Source organism: Oncorhynchus tshawytscha, linkage group LG13, assembly GCF_018296145.1.
Source record: "Oncorhynchus tshawytscha isolate Ot180627B linkage group LG13, Otsh_v2.0, whole genome shotgun sequence".
NCBI classification, from domain to species: Eukaryota; Metazoa; Chordata; class Actinopteri; order Salmoniformes; family Salmonidae; genus Oncorhynchus; species Oncorhynchus tshawytscha.
The window spans coordinates 37,501,142-37,526,141 of record NC_056441.1 but is presented as its reverse complement, the minus strand read 5'-3'; the positions used below and the strand labels follow the sequence as shown (position 1 = coordinate 37,526,141).

Here is a 25,000-nt window from a genome sequence, read left to right as displayed (position 1 = left end):
GAAAAAAAGAGCGTGTTTGATGATGAAACGATAGGCTAGATAAGACACACGACAGGTTAGGCATTGGTTACACCCCCACACACACACACACACACACACACACACACACACACACAATGCCGTCTAGCCCTAGTATCGAGCTGCGCGCTTCAGTTAGAAAACCAGCAGCCAAGATTGACGAAAACAAGATCTCGTTTTGTCTTGCATAACATGTGTTCATCAAGCTGTAGTCGTCACGGTAAGAACCTGATCTCCGTTGTATTCATCTTACACGCGTTGGGCCTGATATGCTCGTTTGTTTTTTTTCTCTGTCGTCGAGGCCTACCAACAACCACGGTCCCCAGTTGAGCAATGAATAGGGGCACACTCTCCAGACACCGGATTCTCATATCATATTCTTACCGGGTCCGAGCGCTTCCATGGCCGAGGGCTCTCTCTCCGTCTCTGTCCCGGCCTGGCGGCTCCGTACCGACACTGAAATTGGGGGCGGTATCGCGAAGCTGAGGGGGGCTAATTTAAGAAAGGGAATATAATGCGTAAATGTCCAGCAGTGTTGTGGATGCGTTGTCTTCTGAGTGATTTAAAACAGATCCTGTAGATTTGGAAATGCGCATGCGCTGGGAGGTGCTATAAATTCATTATGCGCTTGCGCAGCAGTATCAAAAGCGCGCCACCCCATGTACAGTTACGGTTAGTACACTACTCCACCCAATTAGACAACATACATTTTTACTGTAAATGTGACTCATAATACAACAGGTTACTAAGTCATAGTACAGTACTTAAAAGTAGCTGTATCTGACTTGTTTGTCATTAGACTATACATCATTTCATCCCCTATCTGGTGCGGCAGGGTGGCCTAGTGGTTAGAGCGTTGGACTAGTAACCGAAAGGTTGCAAGTTCGAATCCCCAAGCTGACAAGGTACAAATCTGTCGTTCTGCCCCTGAACTGGCAGTTCCTAGGCCGTCATTGAAAATAAGAATTTGTTCTTAACTGACTTGCCTAGTAAAATAAAAAAATAAAAAATAAATCTCTAGGTCATCTTGCTACATTTTCCCCAAACTCTTGTTTACCTTACCCAGTTAAACACTCATTGTTATTTTGATTACACTTACTTTTACTAACTCAGCTGGCAATATTTTCTTGACATTGCATTGAAAACAAAATGTACATTATCTGTGTTAGAAAATAAAATACTGTTTTTGTCCTGGAGTGGGGGGGGTGGACATGTCTGGTCAGCTGTAGATTTACCAATCAAATGCTTCTGCTCTGTCATTGGCATGACCACCATCCAACGATTGGATGAGAGTGGACATCAATTTTGAGTATCATCCAATAGAAAAGCACAACGACAATAACTGACAGATGTGAGGATAGACTATCATTGTCAGCGCGCGAAAGATAAAAAATGATTAATTCAGAACAGGAACAAGCGGGAGGGAGAGAAAGCTAGCTAAAGGCGGATCAATAACGCCATTCAATTTTATTAGGCAACATTTTTTTTTTTTTTTTACACCAATAGTACTGTCTTGTGGTCGGAAAGAATACGGAAGTATTGATTTCACGGTTTTAATGCAGGTTCACTCCAACTACACAAGTAAAAGGAGGATAAAGTCATTTAAGATGAGTGTGGTGATCTCGCAACAGGTAAGAAATGTATATTTTCAAGTTGTTAGTTACATTAGCTAGCTACATACAATACATAGTTCAACACATTAAACCAACGTTAACTTGGTTAATTTTGACTAACATTAGGTGGGGATTGAGTCCGCCATAACCCCATGCTAGTTAGCTCGCTAACTTCACCTGACTTGTTACTGATTGAGTTGGATTAGCTAGCTAGCAATCCTCGTCCTTTGGCTAGTTTGATCGACTGTTTGTTAGACATTTGCATAGGGAACAATGTGACTGTGTAACCAATTAACATTGTGTGTAGTAAAAAAACTATTCTAGCCAGTTTTCTATGCTATGTGTAACATTAGCCACTATTGAATGTCCAGCTGGCTAACTACGGTAACCGTATGCTCTTTGTGGCAGCTGAGAGAGAAGGCGCCACAACAGCCATTTGGCGACCCAACATTGAACAACAGACACGCATCACATTTAAGCAAGCAAGATCATTCACCTAAATTTACAATAGTTTTTTTCTTCACATTTCAATTTTTCTATGTTTACGTCAGTTATACTTATGTCTTGTCACTAGAAAGAAGACAGACCATTATTATTTTGTAGGAAAGAGAGAAGGGCATCGTCACCAGCATGGTTCCCTCAAACAACATAAACATTTGGTGAATTTCTGACTTCCTCCCCCCTCTGTCCAGGCACTGGAGCTCCCTGCTGAGGAACCAGTAGCCGAGAGTGATTCAGACAGCGGGATGGGCTCACCAGTGGAGGAGATTGCTTCTAAAATGATTACCAATACTGTCGACTCGCAAGGTACAGTGACACAACATGGGTGATCAGTGCCTAAACAGACCACCTGACCAGAGCCCCCTGTTAATGTAAATAGGCTGCTCTGGACTGGGCCATTTGCTTCTTGATAAGAAACAATGGATTGTCTAGTCTTTGACTTTAGACAATCCAATCATTGAAGCAAACTACGGTACTTGGCTGTTAAACTACCAATGCAAACTAACCTACTTACTTTAGTAGGAAATAGTTTGCTTTGTGACGTAAACGGAATGCCACCTTTCCCGCATTTAGTCATTAAGATGGCTTGTAATATTTTTTCCCAGATTCAGATGATGACATCACAGTGAACCGGCGGTCCCGTTGTCGGAAGGCCCTGAGAGACAGTGATAGCGAGGAGGTTGTGCCTGAGATAGCAGAGGCTTTGGTCCTGTCAGCATCCAGCGGGGATGAGATGGAGACTGCTGAGGAAGAGGTCAAAAGGGCAGAATTAAAGAGCAAGAAGATATCCCGGATAGCCCCTATCGACAGTGATGGCAGCACGCCAGAGGAGGAGGAAGAGCTGGTCAAAAAGGATGTGAAACCGAAGGAAGGGAAGAGGGAGAAGAGCCAGAGACACAGAGGGAAGAAAGAGAAGCGCCGCAAAGCTGTGGAGCGACTGAAGAACAAAGAGAGACCTGAAGAGGTGAGAGGTTGTGTTATAGTGACAGTGTAAAATTCAGAGTTTTGATTCAAAGTAAAGACTATTTTTCTAATGAAGTAAAGACTCCTTTTCCCGTCACTCTCTGTTTTGTAGGAGACCCCTTTGCCCCGTGCTCTGAATGACAGCGGCTGTCTCCTTGGTGACAATGACCTATATGATGCTGGTCTTGATGAAGAGGAAGAGTCTCTGGACGCCATCAGAGCAGCAGTAAAGCAGAAATCCAAGAAGCACAAGGTAAGAGCAACATTTTAAAAGTCCTATCTGTAGTTCAGGAGTAGGTGTGAGGTCACTAAAAAGCAAGCGTATGTCAGATATAAATCACCCAGGATAATGTGAAGTGGTTTGTGAGTTCATTTGAATTTGACTAATCTTACATAGCTTTGTGTCTGTATATTGTGCTGTGCAGGCAGACGATGTGTATCAGAACTGGGCTCTGTATCTTTTCCTCAGGAGCCTTTATTTGATGATGATGATGATGATGAGGGAGATGATGAGGCTGGACCGAAACAGCGTCCCCAGGAGAGAAAGGCAGCTCGAGCTAGCAAGGAGGCCATGAAGCAGCTGCACAGTGAGACCCAGAGGCTGGTCCGAGGTCAGTTTGTTCTACGTGCATATTACAATAGCGTGTCCCTATATGGAGTGCATTGCCTGTGTTCCAATATGCTTTGTTTCTACATGGCTTGCTACACACTTTTCCTGTGTAGCTTCTATTGTCCAACTCAGTGCTTCTTGTTGCATGTTCTTAATTCCTTTGCAGAATCCACATGCGGGCTGCCCTACCACATGCCTGAGCCCAAAAGCATCGACCAGTTCTTCAAGAGGAGAGCCCGACCTGAGGGTTCTGCTATGGCACTACTGAAGTGAGAAGACATTTATCTACCAGGATTTCTTTACTTTGTCTTTGTCTTTGCAATTACTGAACTATGCTCGTCTAGTTTTGTCCAAATAATTTAAAGGGGCAATCTGATATACCCATTGATTCTTTAAGAATATAACTTCTAAATGCCTCATGAGGTTGGTTCAGCTGTCGTACCCTATCAGAACCCAAAATAGCTTGTTTAACTCCTTTGTGAACAATATCATTGTAAACAAACACTGTATAGTCTCAACATAGTTAAAACTATAATTGCATATAGATGGGGGGGGGGATCTATACAGTTACATATCGCTATATTATTTCCAGTGATATTATATCGATAGTTTGACTCCAATAACAACAACATACAGTGGGGCAAAAAAGTATTTAGTCAGCAACCAATTGTGCAAGTTCTCCCACTTAAAAAGATGAGAGAGGCCTGTAATTTTCATCATAGGTACACTTCAACTATGACAGACAAAATGAGAAAGAAAATCACATTGTAGGATTTTTTATGAATTTATTTGCAAATTATCGTGGAAAATAAGTATTGGGTTGATGGTCAGGTCAGGTCTTCTGATGCAGCACTCGATCGCTCTCCTTCTTGGTCAAATAGCCCTTACACAGCCTGGAGGTGTGTTTGGTCATTGTCCTGTTGACAGTCCCACTAAGCGCAATCCAGATGGTATGGCGTATAACTGCAGAATGCTCTGGTAGCCATGCAGGTTGATTGTGCCTTGACTTCTAAATAAATCACAGACATTGTCACCAGCAAAGCACCATCTCCATACTGCATCGCGCCTGCCAAATTTTGTAACAATGCGCAAGGCTCCGTATAGCTCCGCATTGACATGATTGGTTGATGGTAGTTGGGGACAGGAGGTATAAACACACACTCACTTCCTTGACAACTTCCTTCACAACAGCTCTCCACTGCTCTGCAAAGAAGTATGAATGCCCTGACTTCTGCAGAGGCCGTATCCCTGTAAATGCTGCACGGCCAATGCGGACGTCGTATTGACCATGCATTGCCTTTTAGTATCGTGATAATATGGTATCGTGAGGTCCCGGGTAATTCTCAGATCTAATAGGTGGTCAGTCCTTGCATCCATATCTCTGTCTATGAATTTGAATTGTTACATTTCTCCTGCCCTATCCCTCAGCTTTTTACCAAAACAGTGGCGGGGATTCCATTTTGTTATTGTTTGAACTCCATATTGCCCCTTTTTAAGCATATAAACCCCTTTTATTTGTATTTATTTTTTAAGGTCTGCCAAGTATCAGGACTTGATAAAGGAGGCAACCCCAACACCTCCTCCCCCCAACCCACCCAAGGAGTCCCAACAGCCCTCAGCCTCCCTGGAGCCACCCTCCACCCAGACCCAAGCTCTCTCCCAGCCAACGGCCACTTCCTCCCCACACCAGGAGAACCACCGCAGGACAGGGGAGACCTCTCCAACCCAGGAGCTCAACGACAATGAATTCCCACTACCTGAACTGGCCGCCATTATGCAGGGGGCTAATATTTCAGTGTTTGGTGGTGCTGAAATTCCACCACCAGAGTATATGGAGGCTGGACCCCCAGAGCAGAACCAGGCAGATCCCTCTGACTCCCAAGCCCAGGAGATGGAGGCAAAGGCAGGGGATTGGGATGGAGCTCAGCCGCTACCTGCTAGAGCCAGCGTGGACGCCATAGCACCACCAGTCAGAAAACTCAAGAAAGACAGGCTGGCCAGACTGAGGGAGCTGGGGGTGGAGCCCCCGCCTGTCCCCAAACTGTGTGCTGACGATGGGTCCTTTGATCTGGAGCCTCTTCAAGTTAACCCAGGTGAGAGCACCACAGCAAATGTTCAGCTCCATAAGGTCAGAGCTCTATAGCGCATTATTTTCCAAATGGTGGGTTTGGGTTTAAAGCCTTGTGTTTAGATGCATGCTTTTGTACATTTCATGTGGCACACAAAATGATTTTGGTGGGTCACAACACAAGCACACTGTATTGTGGCGAAATGGGTGAGCTTGAATGAATTGGGTTGAGAAGAAACCCAGTCAAGTTGGTTGTCATGTATGGTCTTCTGTCGTTAACCTGTTTGTTTCCCCCCACAGGTGTGGAGGCGTTGAAGGAGCGTTTCCTACGTCACGTCCAGCCTGTTGCCCGGCCCAGAGGGGAACGCACCGTGCAGCTCAGCATCATCCGTAAAGACAGCAGCGAAGAACTCCACCAAGATACTGTCACCACCACCATCAGGGAAGGGGAGGAGGAGGCTGCACACACCGTGCCTGGTACAAACACACACACACATTCTCTCTAAACCTCCACACACACACACACACTCGCTAAAGAGGCATCCCATACCATGCATAATAAGCCATTTTTCTGAAATCCACCACCACACACACATTTCCAAATGTGTTCATTTCTCTGTCCACTGGCTACAATATTCTTTCCTAACCAGCCTGGTTTCACCCTTTCCTCAGGTGAGAAGCTGACCAACCTGAAGTCCCGTCTGCAGCAGGCCATGGCCGTAAAGAGACGGGAGGATCGAGAACGCAAGGCCGCCCTCCATCGCCTAGACAACGAGGACTGTGGCGAGGAAGAGGAAGAGGAAATGACTGATTCCGAGGGGGAAGAGGTAAGAGTGGATCAGCGGCTTTGACCTTCTACCCCCATCCACCGCACCTGCCTCAGGCAGTCTTGGGTTGCGTGTCAGTGCTTTCCGTACACTTTTCGCAGTGATGCTCCGCGATGGGAACCTACACATTGAAGACCAAAGCATTTTTAAGTGGAGAAATTAGAACAAGGGTAATAGAGGGCATGTCTTGTCCAGTTAATGGTAATGGAACCATTAAGTGTGTTGGTGTGTTTTCGGAGTTTGTCAAAAACCTATTTCTCTCCACAGGGTGTAGATGAGCTACTGGGTGGTGATGCTGATGGCGAGGATGAGGATGACGACCAAGAGGAGGGCAGCGAGGCACAGAGGGGTGTGAGGAGCCCCTCCCTGTTAAGATTAAAGGGTCCCTCTCCCCCACCAGACATGCTCAACACAGACGGAACCCTCATGCTGTTTGCGAGCAGCTCCTGCTCGCGCACGGGGTATGTGTGTGTGGCGCTGATATTTGGGAGTCTCGGCCACGTACATAGGCTGACAATACGTGGCCTTTAGGTTGCAGGCCTGCGTAAGGCAAAGTAGAATGCGAGGTAGTGCTCCATGTCGTTGGTCATGGGCAGCCTTGTTGTGTGGAGAAGGAAGTGCTGTCTATATTCAAGTGTCCAGATGTCAGTGTCCTAGACTCCTTTCTCGACTGTACTGGATTCAAGCAATGTATTGAAAAGGTGTGTAAGCCAGCGTTTAATTTCGTCAACAAAAGTAGTGACTCAAATATTCATCCAACACAAATATTTCTGTGGTAATTGACGAGACTATAACTTTTTAATGGACTAAATTATTTTTAATTTCAGTTGACTAAAACAAGACGATTATCTCTGGGTTTTTGGCGAGATTCAGAGCTTTTCAATGATGAGCACAATTAATATTAGCAGCAGATATGCACAGGCTTTTTCAGCAATGGGAAGATAGTGCCTCACCTGGCACACCAGCTGGTGAGCTACCGGGTAGCAAGCGATGCATGTGGGCAGATGGGCTCCGTTTCCAATTATACACTTCATTTCTGTTAATGTCATTTACTTAGGCACAATCTGTCAGTCAAATAAAAATCGCACTGCCTCTGCATCGCAACGGTACAAGGCACATGCAGTGTTCCAATGGAAATCAATGTACTTCTGGTGTACCAAAATAGATGCACTGTCTGTGCGATTAAGACATGGCTTTTTTTAAACAATTAATGGTTTTTTTTTTTATCAATTATTTTTGACGAAATTAATGATCTTTTGGATTTTAATTTGTAGCCTCGCTCAACCTTTCCCCACTGCATTTCTTAGCCAGGTTCTGTAGCCAAGTCACTCTCTTTTCCTTAGAGAAAATGGCTTCATTCTAGCTCTTACCATTCAAAAGATATGATCCATAATACAAGCGTATTTGTTTTTCTATCGTGCATTTTGCATTAAAAAAAACGTGTTCTAAAATTAGGCTACTGGCGGACTGGACCGTTAACTGTTTTATTAGGCTACACACTTGTTCATTCATTATACCTCATTAGCTAGCTATCGCTAACAACCTGGGGGCGCGCTCAGCAGGACACAACGTTTTGGAACGTTGCTAGAAATATGCTATGGAGAACAAACATGCCTCTGACGTGTTGAATCATAATAAAATATATAAAAAAGTATTCCATTAATATATATCTTCAACATTCAAGAATGTTTTTCAACTTACGGTTTCCCAGGTAACATTACCAGTAGCCTATAATGGAAACATTTGGTGGCACAGAAAGGAAATGGTATAGCACACAAGTTATTGACAAAATTCCTCTTGCCATTACACTGACTGGGCAAATAACTTTTATTTTGAGTTCATTTGGACCCAGTGACTCCCGACTTGAGTGCTTGGACCAGGACTCGCGCACTGGGACTTGGGCCTCGATTCGGACTCAAGGTTTTGTGATTTGACTAAATCACTGGGCGAAACAGTCATTAGCTCCCATTCTACTTTTGGACAGCAATGTGGCTGCGCCATCTGAACCGGTTCATAACGATGGCAGTGACAACCCATAGTACTTTAGGGGACCATCTGGTGATCTGTGACCAGCTCGCTCTCGCAGAGCAAGATAATTATCACATGGCCAAGTAATTATATATTGTAATGTTTGTCATATTTCTGCTGTTGGGAGAGAATCGGATGTTCTTCCCGAAAAAGTTGGTAGGACAAGGCTATGTATGTTTGTGCCCATAGAAGTCAGCGGTTTATGTTTACTATAGGTTAATGAGGCAATACTAGACCATCCATTATTCAAATGACACAAATGTGACAGACTGAATGATATTTTAGTCAAAGTGACTAAGACTAGACTACATCTAAAATAGAGTACCGAAATGAACACTGGTGTACGTTAAATGCGTATACTAAGTGAGTTAGTATGTGTGTGTTATCTCCCTCCAAGTTGTGACATTTTGTCTTTCTTACAGGGATGGTGTAAAGAGGACAGGGCCCGGTGGTCAAGACAGTTACACAAAGATGGGTGAGTAGACTGAACATCTCACTTTCATAGTAAATTATTATAACTATGCTACTTCATAAAATACTCTCAAATCCTTGATGCAATCAGGTGTCTCTTTTCCATTCTAGGTTAAAAAATAGGGGGGGGGGGGCTTATGGTTATGAAAAAGGTAAGTTTCACTGGTAAAATTGTATTGCAAGTTCTATGTCTCTTTTCTACTACAGAGGAAGAAGATTCTCTGTCCCTGGCCAAGGACAACAGTCACAACAGTAGTTTTGAGCTGCTGGGCTCCATGCTGCCGTCCTACCAGCCTGTCAACCGTAGCACCACAGGAGGCAGGGGCCTGTCAGCCAGAACCTTTCGCTCCCCCTCACCCTGCTTCTTCAGACCCAGCTTCCTGGGATCTGCCTCCAAGGTGAGACGCTGACCGTTCAGCGGGGTTTATATCCTGTATGTCTAGGGCACAGTGTTTTCCTTACCACTGTATGACAGTGTCAGAAGAGAGCCAATCGGAACCACAAAGACCCAAGTATGCATGTCTCCCAGTAATGCATGCGTTATGTGAATTCAATCAGGGACCGCGGAACGATTTTGACCGGGGGGGTGCAGCGACCTGTGTGTGCTTGCCAATTTGTTTTCATTGGGCATCATAGTAAAGACTAATTTAACTGTAAAAAATGTATTGCATTTTAATGTGTCATGAACACAACCAGGCATGATGTTTCATCTGATGAACCACCTTTCCATCACGTCCGCTGTGATGGAAACAGGAAGTTTCGGGACCGTTTAAAAGAAAAAAAGCTGACAGATCATTTGTTTGTTCAACATGTGATCTTTGTCTGTAAAATTCATTACGTGAGAAATGGTGGTGGAAACACCTTTGAGCCAGTATTGATATAATAACCATCATATGGAAGTAAACTATGGTGTGTATGTGTGGTCCTCCCACTACAACTCAGTTTATCAGGCTACTGATGAAATAAGTTACAATGAATCTCACAGGGTGGTGAAGGTGGATGTTGACGAGCTCGATGCCCCCTTTCAATAAATACCGAGGGTCTTATTCTGGTGACATGGTGATCGACGCTTGACTGCCATTTGACAATCTAAAAATCATTATCCATAATAAGCTAGTCTCATCGTGTGACCTAGCCTACCCACACTGTGTCTGCGAGCTGTTGGCTAGAGCGCACGTGCAAAGTCCACAGTAAGCACATATGACTATTTAACGCCATGGTTTTTGGGACAAAACTATCGGTCTAGTTGAAAATGCGATGGAAAGACATTGAACTTCTTTTTCCCCTGTTTTTTAAAAATTATTTGTTATTTTTTAACACCGAACGTGTAAATGTCATTCAGCGACTATTAGACACACATGTAGCCTGAATTCATTGATGCCTCCACTGCTGTTCGCATGCGTCACTGTCCCAGACAGTCGTCTCAGTCTACTTTCACCCCTGTTTTAGCGAGGGGGGGGGGGGATTCTGCATATAATTTCCTACATTTTGTAGGCTATTTGTTGACCGTCTTAGGCCTGCAGCTACTATTCTCTCATTACTTGTTGCCTTAGGAGACAAGAAATCAGAGCTCACCAGAATAATGTAATACATGAATAGAATGGCTGTATCAGTAATAGTCCTAAACCTAATCCAGTTGACATTGGTAAAGTTTTGTCTTCCATTTCTACTCACAGAGGACGTGTAGCGACCGGGGCGAGCCTGCAATAGCCCAACTCTAATAAAACAAATTAAAACGGCGAAAGCTTTTCCCTTCAAAATGTCTAAATGAAGTAGGTTCCACCGGTTTCAAGGAAACGAAAAGCTGTGAAAACAATCCAACATGAATCTGATTTAGATTTCAGTTTGTCCTGGATGCATATGTTTATGTAGTTGAAATAGCCTACAGTCAGCTTTTGTCACTGACAAAGACAGGGACCGTGCAAACGTGCTAACTGTGCATTCTGGTTCTCTCAAGATGCTGACAGAAAGTCATTTCTCCACTCCTATTCCCAAGACTAAATTAACATTTGGTGTATCATTTTACTTCAAGAAATACCATTTATACTAGGCAACATGTGAGAGTAATAGCCCTACAGTCAGTGTCTATATTTCAGACTACGTTTAGGCTAAAACTTCTGTGTCCAAATGTGTATTTTTAGTTCAGATGAGCAGAAACCCCCCGCCAAACCCATACAGACATGTTTATTGTTAAGTTAGGATTCAGAAAGGCAGTTTCTATAAATGTTGAGACGGACTCCTTTGAGACTCATCCCCAGTATCTCATCCCCCTCTCTCTCCATCCCACAGAGCTCAGGGAAACTCTCCGAGCCCTCCCTCTCGCTGCCCGTAGAGGACTCTCAGGACCTGTACGCTCCCCCCTCCCCCGGCGAGTCTTCTGGCCCCCTGGGGGCCCCGTCCTTGGGTCGCTTCTCTCTGGAGGAGGACTCCCAGCTCCTGGATGCCGACGGCTTCCTCAACGTGGGGCCCCGCACTGGCCCCCCGCGCTCCCACAAGAGGCAGCTCCTACTGGCCAGCCTGGATGAGAACGCTATGGATGCTAACATGGGGGAGCTGTTAGGAATGTGCTCTGGGGGGTTCGGGACTGCCAGAGAGGGCGGAGTGGGGGGGCTTGGGGCCTCGCAGGAGGATGAATTGTTAGGGCTGTGTTCTGGAATGTTCCCTACCACACAGACGGAGGGAGCGATGGAGAGGAAGAGCGAGGGGGGAGTTAGAGGGCTGGGGGCGACCCAGGAGGATGAGCTGCTGGGGCTGTGTTCGGGAGTGTTCCCCACCGCACAGGCAGAAAGGGAGAAGGAGGGAGCAGAAGGGAGGAAGAGAGAGGAAGCCAAGATGGAGTTGGAAATGGACCGAGACGATGACATGGATCAGCTGCTCGGCCTCTGCTCTGGGAAGTTTACTACTCAAGGTAAGCGTGTCTCCCAAGTACTGGGTGTACGTCTGGGTGATTGGGTGTAATAATGTTTTGGTTCCATTCCTCTCAATCTCTCTCCGTATAGGTGTCTCCCCCTTGCGATCCAACTCTAGCTACGCCCCACACTCTACAACTGCGGAAGACCGGTAAAAACAGCTAGCCTAATATTTTTTTAAACGCAGACAATCACTGACTCCAGACATTTTAAAATGGAATTCAACAATATTGAAAGTAGTGAACTTATTAGGAAATAAACTAAATGTATTATAATTTATTAGAAAGTTAATTTATTTGTCCAAGTTAATAAGACAAAATGTAGTAATTTGTATTTTCCTGCACAGGAATATACCACTGTCTGTGTGTTATGTGGTGCTCGTATGTCTAGTCTATGCTCTGTGCAGCCATTAGCGATAATGCTAATGATAACCTTCTACTCTACTGGTAGATTGAAAGGCTTTTCCAAAAACCTTCTCAATTAAATGTTAACTACAAAGTAGCCTATACCTACCTGGCAGAATGATATCATGATTATTTGCATTAAACCAACCATAATTTATTTTGCTACAGAAACACTGCCAACCGAACAACGCTTTCTGGCTGGTGTGCACATGCATTAAAAACTGCACTACACCTACAATTCAACATTTCTTAGATTTTACCAGACCTCAAGTTTTCTCCTGATGTAGTTTGAGCATTTTTGTGGACTTAGAACATCCCATTCTTGTTTTTCTATTTTTTAAAGTGATTTTGAGGGTGAAAACCTGGGAAGAAATGGATTTTGGAGAGAGAGAAAATAACTAAATCAGGCAAAAAAAATAAACTGATTTGATAGGGCCCTAATATTGTATCTCATGACTAATTTACCTTCTCGGTATCAATAAAGTTTATTCAATTCTGTAACGGAGTACTATGTTATACTTCTTGTACTTACCACTATAATATACTCAGGCTATACATTCAAAGAAATCTACAAATGTATCCCTGTAAGGCTAAATGCTGTTCTGTGCTGTTTCAGTAGAACGAGACTGGCGGAAGAGGATTGTGAGTTTCGACTTTTGTCAGACGTGGAGAGCCAGAGTGAGCAGGTAAGGCACACGCGATCGCACCTTTTTGCATTGATGACGTATACCCCAATCAGTTTAACTCCTTCCTCCTTCCCTTCCAGGAAGACCATGATGGCGACGAGGATGAAGAGAACGAGGTAGAGGAGGAGGAGGAGGATGAGAGGGAGGCTGTGTTTGCACCCCGGCAAGGAAGGAAGAAAATGTACGTAGAGAACTGTTCCTGAATGATGAACTTACTCAGCTCAAGTTTGTCACATGCACAAGTACAATGAAATGCGTTTGGTGCTTGCTTTTTCCTGACAATGCAGTTATAATAAATATCAGTAGCACTATAAAGATAGAGGTTTAAGTTAAGACGTCTGTTGGGTTTCCTTGACGGTAGAGCCTATTAAAAGATGAGCTCAAAGACAGCATAGCACAGAAGGCATGTTTTGCTTCGGCAAAGAGGATATGGTATTGATTATTTTTATAGTATTTAAGACGGCATAGTGCCTCTACATTCACCTATACCTTAGTCTGTCAATATAACTTTAGGTCTTAGGATGAGTGTCTGTCGAATGTCCTGTTTTTGAAAATGAACTCAATTGCACAAACTGTAAACCGCTTTTATTTATCAGTCTCCTTCTGTGCGGTTTCCACGCAGAAGGATAGTTCAAGTCCACTTTGTATTCATGTCGTCTGGTTGTGTTTTCCGCTCTCTGCAGGCGCATGGCAGAGTTTGTGGACTCTGAGGCTGAGCTCTCAGGTAGTGATGTGGGCAGTGAGGATGAGGATGACGGTGAGAATGAATATGAGGAGGAGGAGCTGCTGGACGAGCTGCCGTCTGATGAAGAGCTGCAGGACCAGGTCAACAAGATCCACATGTATGTACTGACACAAATACCCCCACCCTCAAAAAATAGCATTCGAAATACCTCGGAACAAAAACAAATCTTAAGAACTTCTATACTCAATACTATTACTGTTGGGTTACCTTAACAAAGCACAATGTGCTTTATCTTCATAGGTAATGTTTGGTAGTAGAGAAGTTTAATTTGTTCATTTTTATTGGAAAAAGCAACCGATCATATGGCGTCTGTGTGGGAAAAAATGTTACCCTAAAGCTTAGTGTAACCCGCTCGTCTACAGGAAACAGGTCCTTGACGACGACAAGCGGCGACTGCGGCTGTACCAAGAGCGTTACCTAGCCGACGGGGACCTGCACTCAGACGGCCCGGGCCGAGCTCGCCGCTTCCGCTGGAAGAACATAGGTGGGTGTGTCCTGAGTTGGCGTCCTCCTTCGACAGATATCCTGCTTTTCTGTTCCACAAGCTTTATTCAACAGTCGTGTTTTAACCCAATGCTGTCTCTGTTTTTGTGGTGCTTTTCTCTCTTTAGACGATGGCTTTGACATGGACGGAATGGGGGCAGAGGGGGAGGAAGATGAGGAGGAGGAAGAGCTGGACCAGGCAGAGCTGCAGAGGAGGAAAGAGAGGCTGGAGAGGGAGCAGTGGCTACGAGAACAGGTACACTTCATGTACAAAAGTATGTGGACACCCCTTCAAATTAGTGGCTTCGGGCTATTAAAGCCACACCCGTTGCTGACCGGGCTATAAAATCGAGCACACCGCCATGCAATCTCCACAGACAAACATTGGCAGTAGAATGTCCTTACTGAAGAGTACAGTGACTTTCAACGAGGCACCGTCATAGGATGCCACCATTCCAACAAGTCAGTTCATCAAATTTCTGCCCTGCTAGAGCTGTCCCGGTCTACTGTAAGTGCTGTTATTGTGAAGTGGAAATGTCTAGGACCAACAACGGCTCAGCCGCGAAGTGGTAGGCCACACAAGCTCACAGAACGGATCCTCCGAGTGCTGAAGCGCATAAAAATCGTCTGTCCTCGGTTGCAACACTCACTACCGAGTTCCAAACTGTCTCTGGAAGCAACGTCAGCACAAGAACTGTTCGTCAGGAGCTTCATGAAATGGGTTTCCGTGGCCGAGCACTGCACACTAGCCTAATATCACCATGTGCAATGCCAAGCGTTGCCTAAAATGGTGTAAAGCTCGCCGTTATTGGACTCTGGAGCAGTGGAACCGCTTTCTCTGGAGTGATGAATCACGTGTCACCATCTGGCAGTCAGGACTAATCTGGGTTTGGAGGATTCCAGGAGAACGTGATTATGCCCCAATGCATAGTGCCAACAAGTTTGGTGGCGGAGGAATAATAGTCTGTGGCTGTTTTTCATGTTTCGGGCTAGGCCCAATAGTTCCAGTGAAGGGAAATCTGAACGCTACAGCACACAATGACATTCTAGATGATTCTGTGCTTCCTACTTTGTGACAACGGTTTGGCAAATGCCCTTTCCTGTTTCAGCATGACAATGCCCCCGTGCGAGCCATGCTTAATCGCCCAACCGATACTTGGTCATGTAGTGTATGTATAGCATATGGGAGTGTGTCGAACACTTGGTGTGTGTCATTCTATTCTGTCAGGGGAAACTCACTAGGAACCAAATGGAATGAAACAGGGAGGAGCCTACTTGAATTTCTCCAATAAACTCATATTCGTTGCGAACCGTTTTCCTACGGTTTGGACAAATGATTACTCCCCTGGTTTGTATCCTATGTAGTGTGTGGTGTCTCATGTTTGTCTAACACCCTTTGACGTTCTAGTCGGATGCTAAGGCCAAGAAAGGGGAGGACTTTGACATGGACGAGGAGGAGGAAGAGAAGATTGGCGAGGAGGACAGCCAGTTCATGAAGCTGGCCAAGAAACTGACCGCCAAGAAACTACAGAAGAAAGGTGAGCTGATGTACAAGAGAGATGAGATATAAAATATATATATATAAGAAAGATGACTGCGAATTTCTCAAGTTACTCTTTTTAACTCTCCCCTTATCTCAATCCCTCCGTCTCTCTGTTTTGTTTTCCAGAGCTGCCTGTTGCACCCCAGGCGGACAGAGAATTCCCAGCTCAGAACCCCTTCCAGAGACCTTCTCAACCCACCATGGTCAGTACCTTCCTCATACTAGTCTGGACTTGAAGTCACCCTCTCTCCTCTAGTGTGACACTTATGATTTTCACTGTTGTGTAATCGGAGCCTTCTACGAATCTTTACTAGATGACTGCCTCTATGACCGTATCACCTCCATTTAACCTTTGAACCCCACCTCAGGTGAAGAGGGGCTCGTTGCTCAGCCAGCCCCGCTCGGTCCTGCAGAAGCTGGCCTGTATCTCCGAGGGGAACCCGCTAGCCCCCCGCAACACCCGAGGGTTCGTCTTCCAAAGCCTATCGCCAGAGAAAGAGTCCTCGGCTGCAGAAGCCCCCAAAAAACAGGCAGGTCCAACCATAGAGAGAAAATATAATGGTGCTATATGTAACCCTGTGGGCCTAATGCACACAGTTGGATGATAGTTGATCAGTATTGTGGCTACAACCGTGTGTAGTGTTTCAGTAAACATGTTTTGTTTTTCTTATTCTGTAGAATAAAAACATCCATTACACATTTTAAGAGTTTCTTCTCTAGAACTTGTGATGGTTTGGTCATTACTGTACTTGTAATTCTAATCATGGGACTTTGGACTGTAGTGTAGTATCGATGTCTGACCATAGGGTGGTGCCAAAAGCCCAAGCTGTCAATTGTTTCCCTGGTAAAAACTGTGTTAGTGCAGTCTTTGTTTGACTTGAACCATTGCTCGCTCTTATCCATACCTTTTTTTTCCTTTCTTTTTTTTTTTACTATGTTTACATATACTGCAACTGGGTTTTTAGCTGAAAATGTGTACAACATGACATAATGCAAACTGGATCTGTGTGGAATATCTATATTATTGCATGTATAATCTCTGAACCGATCAGGGAAGACACAGCGTCAACGTGAAATTGTATTTTATCTCAGGGCATTGACATTGTCTTTTTAAAATTGGCTCAAATTTGTATTCGTCATGATGACATTTTAATTACAATTAAAATGATGCCGGATCATGCTAACCAGGTTAAGACTTTTGGGGAGTTCTGTTTTAAACTGAGGCGTAATTGATGTTTTTAAATAGCTGTAGTACTGCTCCGAGTCATACAGACGTCCACAAACACAGCTGGACATGTATAATTTTTAATGGGACTCCACGCTGGTGCCAAAATCTCCCAAATAATTACATTCCAGTAAGAAATGAAGAATCCCTAAATCTGAATATTATCGTCATGGGGCGTTTGCTTCTAACGTGGTGGAGAGTTTGTTGACAAGCTCTGTGTATCTCTGACAAGTTCTGGTCCATTATTTTAGCAACAGGAGTCATTTCCGATATTTAACTCTGTATATCTCTTTATTTCACAGATGATGAAGAAGAGGGGACAAATCAAGGTTTTGGCCCCGGCTGCTAAGCGGCCATGTCGAGAAAACAACGCACCAGCAGCCAAAGGACCCCAAAGAAGTATTTTCTGTTACCTGGAGAACTGAGGTGCCTGACAATTGTGCCTGATGTGCCAATCATACACCCATCCAGAGTGTGTACTACCTTGTAAAATCTGGTGTCAACAACATTCACACTTTCTCCCGGGACCCCATTGACTCTTTTGGACAACACTTGATTGTGTCCTACTTAATTTGTGTCCTGAATCTTTTTTTTATTTTTTTATCATGTAAATAGAATGGGTTTGATTTTATAATTTTTTCCGGATTTTTAAATGTACTTGTTTTAAGTTTGTAAATTAAAGCGTATTTTACCACATGCTCTAATATCTGTTTTATCCTGGTGTGTTCTATTCTACTCACATGCAGGTTGCTTGTAGGTAAATAGAGGTACAGCGCCTTCAAAGTATTCCTACCCCTTGACTTATTCCCCATTTTGTTGCTGCAGCCTATTTTCAAAATGGATTCAATAGAATTTTCTCTCTTCCATTTACACACGACCCCATAATGACAAAGTGCAAACATGTTTTTAGAGATGTTTGCAAATGTTATTGAAAATGAAATGCAGAAGTCTAATTTTACATAATTATTCACACCCCTGAGTCAATACGTGTTAAAATCCCATTTGGCAGTGATTACAGTGATGTCTTTTGGGGTAAGTCTAAGATTTGCACACCTGGATTGTAAAATAATAAGCGAGGCTACCATCTCTGTCGGCGCCATCTCTCAGTGTCTGTTGAAAAGCAGACTGAACTAGGTTTTCATCTAGGATTGTCCCTGTGCTTAACTCCATTCTGTTTCTTTTTTATCTTGAAAAACTCCCCAGTCCTTAACGATTAATTACAAGCATACCCATAACATGTTGCAGCCACTACTGTGCTCGGTAATATTTTTGTGGCAAATCCAATAAAACACTGAATTGCTTTGCAAAATATTTTGCAGTATTACTTTAGTGCCTTGTTGCAAACAGGATGTAAAAAGGCTTCCTTTTCACTGTCAATTCAGTTAGTATTGAGGAGTAACTAGAATGTTGATCCATCTTCAGTTCTCGTATCACAGCCATTTAAGCTCAAAATGTTTTAGTCACCATTTGCCTCATGGTGAAATCCATGAGCGGTTTCCTTCCTCTCCGGAAACAGTTAATACTGGGTGTATTGATACACAATCCACAGTGTTCTTAATAACTTCACCGTGCTCAAAGGGATATTTGATGTCTGCTTTTTTCTTTATTTAACCCATCTACCAATAAATACCCTTTATGAGTCATTGGGAAAATTCCCTGGTTTTTGTGGTTGAATCTGTGTTTGAAATTCACTGCTTGACTGAGGGACCTTACAATTATCTGTATGTGTAGATATAGAGCTGCGGTAGTCATTAAAAAATCACATTAAACACTATTTTTGAACACAGAGTGATAGGGGCTCCCGAGTCCATAGAGGCTCCCAAGTGGCGCAGCGGTCTAAGGCGCTGCATCTCAGTGCTAGAGGCATCACTACAGACCCTGGTTCGATTCCAGGCTGTATCACAACCGGCTGTGATTGGGAGTCCCATAGGGTGGCGCACAAATGGCCCCGTGCCGATAAGAATTTGACTTATCTTGTTCAATGAAATAAATAAAAGTGACTTAGCACATTTTTACTCCTGTCTTGCCACAGCAAAGGGGTTGAATCCTTATTTACTCAATACATTTTAGCTTTTCCTTTTGAATTCATTTCTAAAACTTTGGAAAAACATTCCACTTTGACATTATGGGGTACAGTGGTGGAAAAAGTACCCAATTGTCATACTTGAGTAAAAGTAAAGATAAAAAATTACTCAAGTAAAAGTGAAGGTCACCCAGTAAAACACGACTAAACACTTGTAAATATTCTTAAGTACCAAAGGTAAAGGTATAAATACTTTTAAATTCTTTATTAAAGCAAACCAGACGGCACAATTTTTATATATATATATATATTTATCATTATCCAGGACACACTCCAACGCTCGGACGTCATTTACAAACGAAGCAAACGTGTGGTTAGTGTATCCGCCAGATCAGAGGATGTAGGGAAGAACAGTGATGTTCTCTTGATAAGCGTGTAAATTTGACCATTTTCCTGTCTTGTTAAGCATTCAAAATGTTACGAGCACTTTTGGGTGTCAGTGAAAATGTACGGAGTAAAAAGTACATCATTTTCTTTAGGAATGTAGTGAAGTAAAAGTCGTCCAAGGTATAAATGGTGAAGCTCAGATACCCCCCAAGAAAACGATTGATGTTGTATTTGTATTTTTTATTTATTTAAGTACTTAACACCACTGATGGGGTGTTGTGTGTTGGCCAGTGACGACAAAATCTCAATATAATCCATTTTAAAGTCAGGCTCCTAACACAACTAAATGTTGAAAGAGTCAAGCGGTGTGAATACATTCTGAAGGCACCTGTATCTGATTTAGCTTCGGATGAAACCCTAGTTGGAGAAATGCCCCTCCCACCACCACACTAAGTTTTGTGCAAATTTTGCATCGATGTCAAGTAGAATTGTGCGAAAGTATAAGTAACATACTTATCGCATACTTAAATGTGTCCCTAATGTCACTCTCGCTCTCTGCACCTTAATTTTGCTCAGTCTTACCTTGGCTTCAGAATTCAAACAATAGAATAAATATAAATTGACTTTTGACGGAATCATGACTGCCCCTTTATTACTTCCATCAATTCTCTGTTGACCTCTAGGCTCAGATAGGTCCAGTAAAGATAATTGCAGTTTATAATCTAATGATTATGATAAGTGGCTAATAATAGGATCTCGTTAGGAGTACTTTTAATGACCGCTTTTATCTCTCCATCTCATTAGTCCATGGTGATTTAGCAGCAGGTCTCGGGGTTAGGGGCTGCAGGAAGGCTCATTACACAACATTAGGAGCAGGCATAGGGGCTGGAATGAACCCCATGTATACCCTCTTAGCTTCAGGCGGAGATGTAATCCTGGGTTTTATTTATTCAGTCATAACATTATCCCAACTCCCAAACCAAGTCCCCCTCGTTTGAAAGATGGGGAAATATTATCTACATTTGTTTTAAATGTGGGCCCTGACCAACCGCAAAATCTAATGGAAAAGTTTTTATTTTACTCCCAACTAAGAGGAGGCTAGAATAATTCACCAGAAACATGAGATCTTTCACTCTCCGTGATGCTTCCCAAGGGGTGGAAAATCTAAATCTAATTATTTGATTTACTTTGTCTTGGCTAATTGAACGATCTCTGTTCGAGAAGAGAGAGCTGTAGGTCCACTCTACTCTGGTTTTCTGTACTGTATCTGCCGCTATGCATTGTGGTGTTGTGAGCTGATGGTATAGCCATGGGTCATTCCCCTTGGCCACTGTCACAGTAAGGACTGGTGTTGCTGGAGATGAAGCAGAACTGAGGGAAGTGGGTCATTACTCGGGGCTGTGTAAAAAAAAAACATTTTTTAAATAACAAGGTCTTATTCACTAGGTAAGTCATGCTCTTTTTATTCAATGCCTGTGTTGTGAGATGGGTGCTTATGAGTTGCCTCGGTTGCGCAATAACCGACGCACAATATTTATTTAGCGCCCCGAGGGACCTCGCGGATGACCCTTCGTGTGAACATTTGGTCCACATGCACTGCAAAAGCATGCTCTGTTTCTCTCTCTCTGTCTCTCAATGTTTCTATTTTCTGGCCCTGTTGCTATCTGTTTCTCTATATCGGTGTCCTGCTCCACGGTTCTGTGTTCGGTTTTGGAAGATGGAGATGATTTTGCATGTGATGAGGCCGCGGGCGGCCGCTGTGTGTGATGTATTTTTCATGTGCTTAGGCTACTATTGAACGATGGGGAGGAGGGGACAGCCTGGAGGTGCAGCACTTGAATGGGGATGTTGTTGAAGTGGAAAGGGGTTAAGGGGGTTGGGGGGGGGTACGCTCTTCTGCCGCAAGCGACAGGAGATGGGGAGGGAGTATACTTGCAAAGTCTGTCTGATGTGCCACACCTCCTACCCGAAAACACACTCGCACTCAACACAGGCGTTCTCTCTAATCTAATACCGACAGATACAGTCACCAGTTTAATGCAACAAATGGCAGTCTGTCTCCCTTGGCAAAATTATGAGAATGTGTTATAGGTTAGTTACATTTGAGTAGCCTAAACAAATATTAGTTTGTGGTATATACTTCTCTGGTCGTACTTTCCCTTTAAAAAAACAAGGATATGGTGAGACATTCCAATGTAATTTCTGCTGCACTCTACTTTCTGCTCACCTCTCTGCATTTTCCCGTTCTACCGTCCCTGCCCAGTTTCGGAAGTGAGTCATTGGGTAGTCCGTTCTATCAGAGTGCTAGAAAGAGTGGATGAGAGAGCGAGAGAGGAGGGGGGTAGTCGCAGATAAACATCACATAGGAGGGTCGACCAGAGGAGGGGGAAATAGGGAGGGCTCCCAATCTACTTCCTCTACGAAGCACTTTACGAGCATACGGTAAGACAAGGCCCTCTTATGTATCGATTCACACATTTGTCAATCCGAATGATTGTGTAATCAGCGAATGAAATAAGGAATGGTAAAGGTTGTTTTGTATAAGTGGAAGCGAGGCTATCGCTGCGGACGAGCGAGGAGAACAAGGATATGGGGTGAGCTGATAGCGCTGCTGATGAACTAGGTCTGGGCTATTACGTAACGCACAATGGAGATTAATTCATCTTTTATATTAATTTAATAAAACCGTGTTTCTTTTTTGTCATCTATTTTTCTCAAACAACATTGTGTAGGTAGGCTATTCTAATGATTTGTGTTATGATAAGCTATAAGCATATGCTTTCATCGGGCGTCGTCGTTCGTTCCTGTCAAATCGCACATCTTAATTTTGTATCTGCTTAATTAATTAATTTAAAGGAATTTTATGGTATTTCACTTCTGACTGTCACAAGTGTAAGAAGACGTAATTAATGGTGCATAAAGAACATCCTGTAGTTGACAGCTTTTATAGCCTAGCCGAAACATAGGCTACAAGAAGGATGGAGTGCGTTTTATTGTTGGGCTATTGCACGAACCTCAAACGAATATAAAGCATAATATTGATATGTTATATCACATCACCCAATGTCGATTTTACTTGATTACTTGATCCTCACCAATCGAGCGCCAATATTTACGTCAGTGCCAATACCATATTTACGTCAGTGCCAGTCGCAACCCCGGAACGTTAGTCGCTGTCCTTCAGCACCACGTGCCTGCGCATCATGAGACAGAGCGGAGAATGAGTGGCAGTACCCCGAAGTAAGGATTAGTGAAATTTCCATTCTGAGGAGACATGTAAATATTTGATGGTACTATAGGCCTAAGTGGAGTGCAATTGGATGCACGGAGAAGCTACGATTTAATATATTAGAACGAGACGGAATGGCAGCGATGGCTAGAAGATTAACTGGTAGTAGGCTAATATCAAACTTGTGAGTTATGCAGCAGCGTACTGGACTGTATCAGAGAAATGAGTCAAGATTTATCTGATATATAGTGAAGGATTAACCTTGAAACAATTGCCTTAATTAACTTCCATATCTTATTCCCTTTTCTCTCTCTGCTTTTCTAAACAGTGACTCTCAGTCAAGATCAAGAAGTGAATCTTCAACAAGAATTGAGTCTCGGTCAAGAAGACTTGAATCTCATTCACGGAGAACTGAATCCCCAGCAAGAAGAAGTGAGTTTCAGCCAAGCAAAATGCTCCACCAGGACAGACCCGTAAACCCCCAGTACCGAGGCCAGGGAGGCACCTCCTCCCCACTGCGGATCCTCAGCAACAACAGCCAGCAGCAGGGGGGCAAAAGGAAGCAAGGCGAGAAGGACGGCAACTTCAACTTCCTGGGTCAAGACGATGACGTCATGACGGGGGGAGACGAGAATCGCAACCAGGTGCGTCCTCGTAACCTGGGCCCATTGGGCCGCGACCAGCCCCACCTTCCCTCCTCCTCCAACCACTACGGTCCGGGGCCCCTGTCCCCGCTCTCCCGCCTGCCCTGCTGGAGCCCCCTGGAGTCCCTGCCTGAGATTGAGAGTGGGGACGATGGGTACGGAAGAGTGCCCCCGGATGGTGCGGAGGAGGGCAAGATGGAGGAGGAGATGGGGAGGATGAGTGATGACGAGAAGGAGAAACAAGACCTGGGGGGAGGTGTCATGAAACAGGGAGTGGTGGTGGAAGAGGAGGCGGAGGAGGAGGAGGAGGTGGAAGTGGAGGACCCAGAGGAATGGGGCGACAGCGACTCAGACTTTGAGTTCAGCTACAGGTCCAGTGGTAGCCTGTCCTCTCTCAACATGGAGAGCGGAGGCGAAGGGGCTGGCATGGGAGGGTGGGACCGCATCGGTGTGGGGGAGCCCAAGCCTGACCACCACCAGGGGGGCAACCAGGAGACCCCTGCCGCCCCAGCAGGCCCCCTTACCCCCTCTTTGACCAGGAAGTGGGATGACAAAATGGAGAGGAAAAGGAGCAGCAAGCCTCTGAGAACAGGGAACAGTCTGCTTGACGGAGGAGCGTTGTCGGACTCGGACACGGACTGCGGCGAGCTGCCTGAGCTGGAGGATGCCGTGTGGACCCTGAGGGACCGCGAGCGCTTCAAGGCCCAGGAGATGGAGAAGCACCAGGCCCAGCTCACCATGTACCGCAGGCTGGCTCTGATCCGCTGGGTCCGCAGCCTGCAGGGCCGTGTCCAGGAGCAGCAGAACCGCCTCCAGTCCAGCTTTGACGTCATCCTCGACCACAGGAAGGAGCTGCTGCGCATGGGCGCTGCCACCACTGCAACTGCCACAGCCAGCCAATCGTAGAGCAGGAAGGAAGCGCAGATGCCCCAACAGGAAGTGGTCACCAGCAGAGGAAGTGGTCACCAGGAAGTGGTCACCAGCAGAGACCGGCCAGTCGCTGAAGGGGAATACAAAGGCATTGTTGCCTTGGCCATGGTTATTGTGCTTATTGTGTCCTAGACTTGACTTTTCCCGAAACTAGACAATCTCCAAGCATCCTCTGAGATTTTACTCTGATGTGGAGTTTTAATATGTTGGTAATGCAGTTTGTTTTTGATTTGTTGGCGTCCTACCCTGTGTTGAGATCCAAATATATCCAAGGCACCTTTCTTCTTGAGAGCCAAGATGACTTTTGTCACCCTAACCCTGCCAAACTATGGAAATATATAACATATTATATGAAGTTTAATATATGCCTGTATCTTCAAATGTTCTATATAAGTGTAGAATGTACTGTTTTATTTGTCTCTATAACTGTGGTATAATCCCAAAATATTCCAAATACAACATATGAGGTGAATTGTTTGTTTAATTTTTATTATATGTATATCATGTTTGTCTTCTCCAGTGACATAATAAAATTGTTTTAGAGATATTCGTGTATTGTGAGTTAATAATGTATAAAGTTATGAAGAAGATGTTGGGATTTTACTAGTCTATTTGCACTCATCGAACAGTATAAAGCCAACATCAACGTTAGGTCGGTGTACACAGAAAGGTGTGGATTAGGAGAATATGAGA

At 44.3% G+C, this 25,000-nt stretch overlaps 3 protein-coding genes across 12 annotated transcripts in view; 2 read left to right on the top strand and 1 right to left on the bottom strand.

Moving 5' to 3' along the window:
• Positions 1 to 609, bottom strand: part of LOC112264876 (protein argonaute-4-like) — a 36,961-nt gene extending 36,352 nt beyond the window's left edge. For all 6 annotated transcript variants that reach the window (XM_042295705.1, XM_042295707.1, XM_042295708.1 and 3 more), the window contains exon 1: positions 403 to 609. In XM_042295705.1, the coding sequence (XP_042151639.1) occupies positions 403 to 421 (19 nt within the window). In that variant the 5' untranslated portion in view covers positions 422 to 609. The remainder of the gene's footprint in view (positions 1 to 402) is intronic.
• LOC112264875 (claspin) lies at positions 106 to 17,790 on the top strand. 3 transcript variants are annotated; one of them, XM_024441771.2, is made up of 24 exons: positions 106 to 238; positions 1,581 to 1,649; positions 2,324 to 2,438; positions 2,738 to 3,096; positions 3,208 to 3,348; positions 3,565 to 3,706; positions 3,872 to 3,974; positions 5,239 to 5,798; positions 6,074 to 6,250; positions 6,446 to 6,600; positions 6,868 to 7,061; positions 9,051 to 9,103; positions 9,307 to 9,497; positions 11,389 to 12,007; positions 12,099 to 12,159; positions 13,029 to 13,098; positions 13,179 to 13,279; positions 13,782 to 13,940; positions 14,206 to 14,327; positions 14,455 to 14,582; positions 15,735 to 15,864; positions 15,996 to 16,072; positions 16,238 to 16,399; positions 17,397 to 17,790. In XM_024441771.2, exons 2-24 carry the CDS (start codon positions 1,626 to 1,628, stop codon positions 17,517 to 17,519), a joined length of 3,966 nt encoding a protein of 1,321 aa, XP_024297539.1. In that variant the 5' UTR covers positions 106 to 238; positions 1,581 to 1,625; the 3' UTR covers positions 17,520 to 17,790. The 3 variants fall into 3 exon arrangements, with proteins under 3 accessions (XP_024297539.1, XP_024297538.1, XP_024297537.1); XM_024441770.2 differs by lacking the exon at positions 106 to 238 and having other exon boundaries at positions 1,389 to 1,649; positions 13,032 to 13,098; XM_024441769.2 differs by lacking the exon at positions 106 to 238 and having other exon boundaries at positions 1,390 to 1,649.
• A 4,016-nt stretch (positions 17,791 to 21,806) lies between these two features.
• On the top strand, positions 21,807 to 24,852 carry LOC112264874 (UPF0500 protein C1orf216 homolog). Of its 3 annotated transcripts, none has more exons than XM_024441768.2 (2): positions 21,807 to 21,946; positions 23,062 to 24,852. In XM_024441768.2, the coding sequence occupies exons 1-2, from the start codon at positions 21,822 to 21,824 to the stop codon at positions 24,281 to 24,283; spliced, it is 1,347 nt and encodes a 448-aa protein (XP_024297536.2). In that variant the 5' UTR covers positions 21,807 to 21,821; the 3' UTR covers positions 24,284 to 24,852. The 3 variants fall into 3 exon arrangements, with proteins under 3 accessions (XP_024297536.2, XP_024297535.1, XP_042151638.1); XM_024441767.2 differs by lacking the exon at positions 21,807 to 21,946 and adding an exon at positions 21,953 to 22,098; XM_042295704.1 differs by lacking the exon at positions 21,807 to 21,946 and adding an exon at positions 21,953 to 22,127.
• The last annotated feature ends 148 nt before the right edge of the window (positions 24,853 to 25,000 follow it).

Bases quoted from the DNA above. Each gene is read 5' to 3' on its own strand.
- LOC112264875 (XM_024441769.2), top strand. From the start codon at position 1,575: ATGCAGGTTCACTCCAACTACACAAGTAAAAGGAGGATAAAGTCATTT. The intron at 9,104-9,306 runs GTGAGTAGACTG...TTTCTACTACAG, and splicing joins AGACAGTTACACAAAGATGG to AGGAAGAAGATTCTCTGTCC. The intron at 16,073-16,237 runs GTCAGTACCTTC...ACCCCACCTCAG, and splicing joins GACCTTCTCAACCCACCATG to GTGAAGAGGGGCTCGTTGCT.
- LOC112264874 (XM_024441768.2), top strand. From the start codon at position 21,822: ATGAGAGAGCGAGAGAGGAGGGGGGTAGTCGCAGATAAACATCACATA. The intron at 21,947-23,061 runs GTAAGACAAGGC...TTTTCTAAACAG, and splicing joins AAGCACTTTACGAGCATACG to TGACTCTCAGTCAAGATCAA.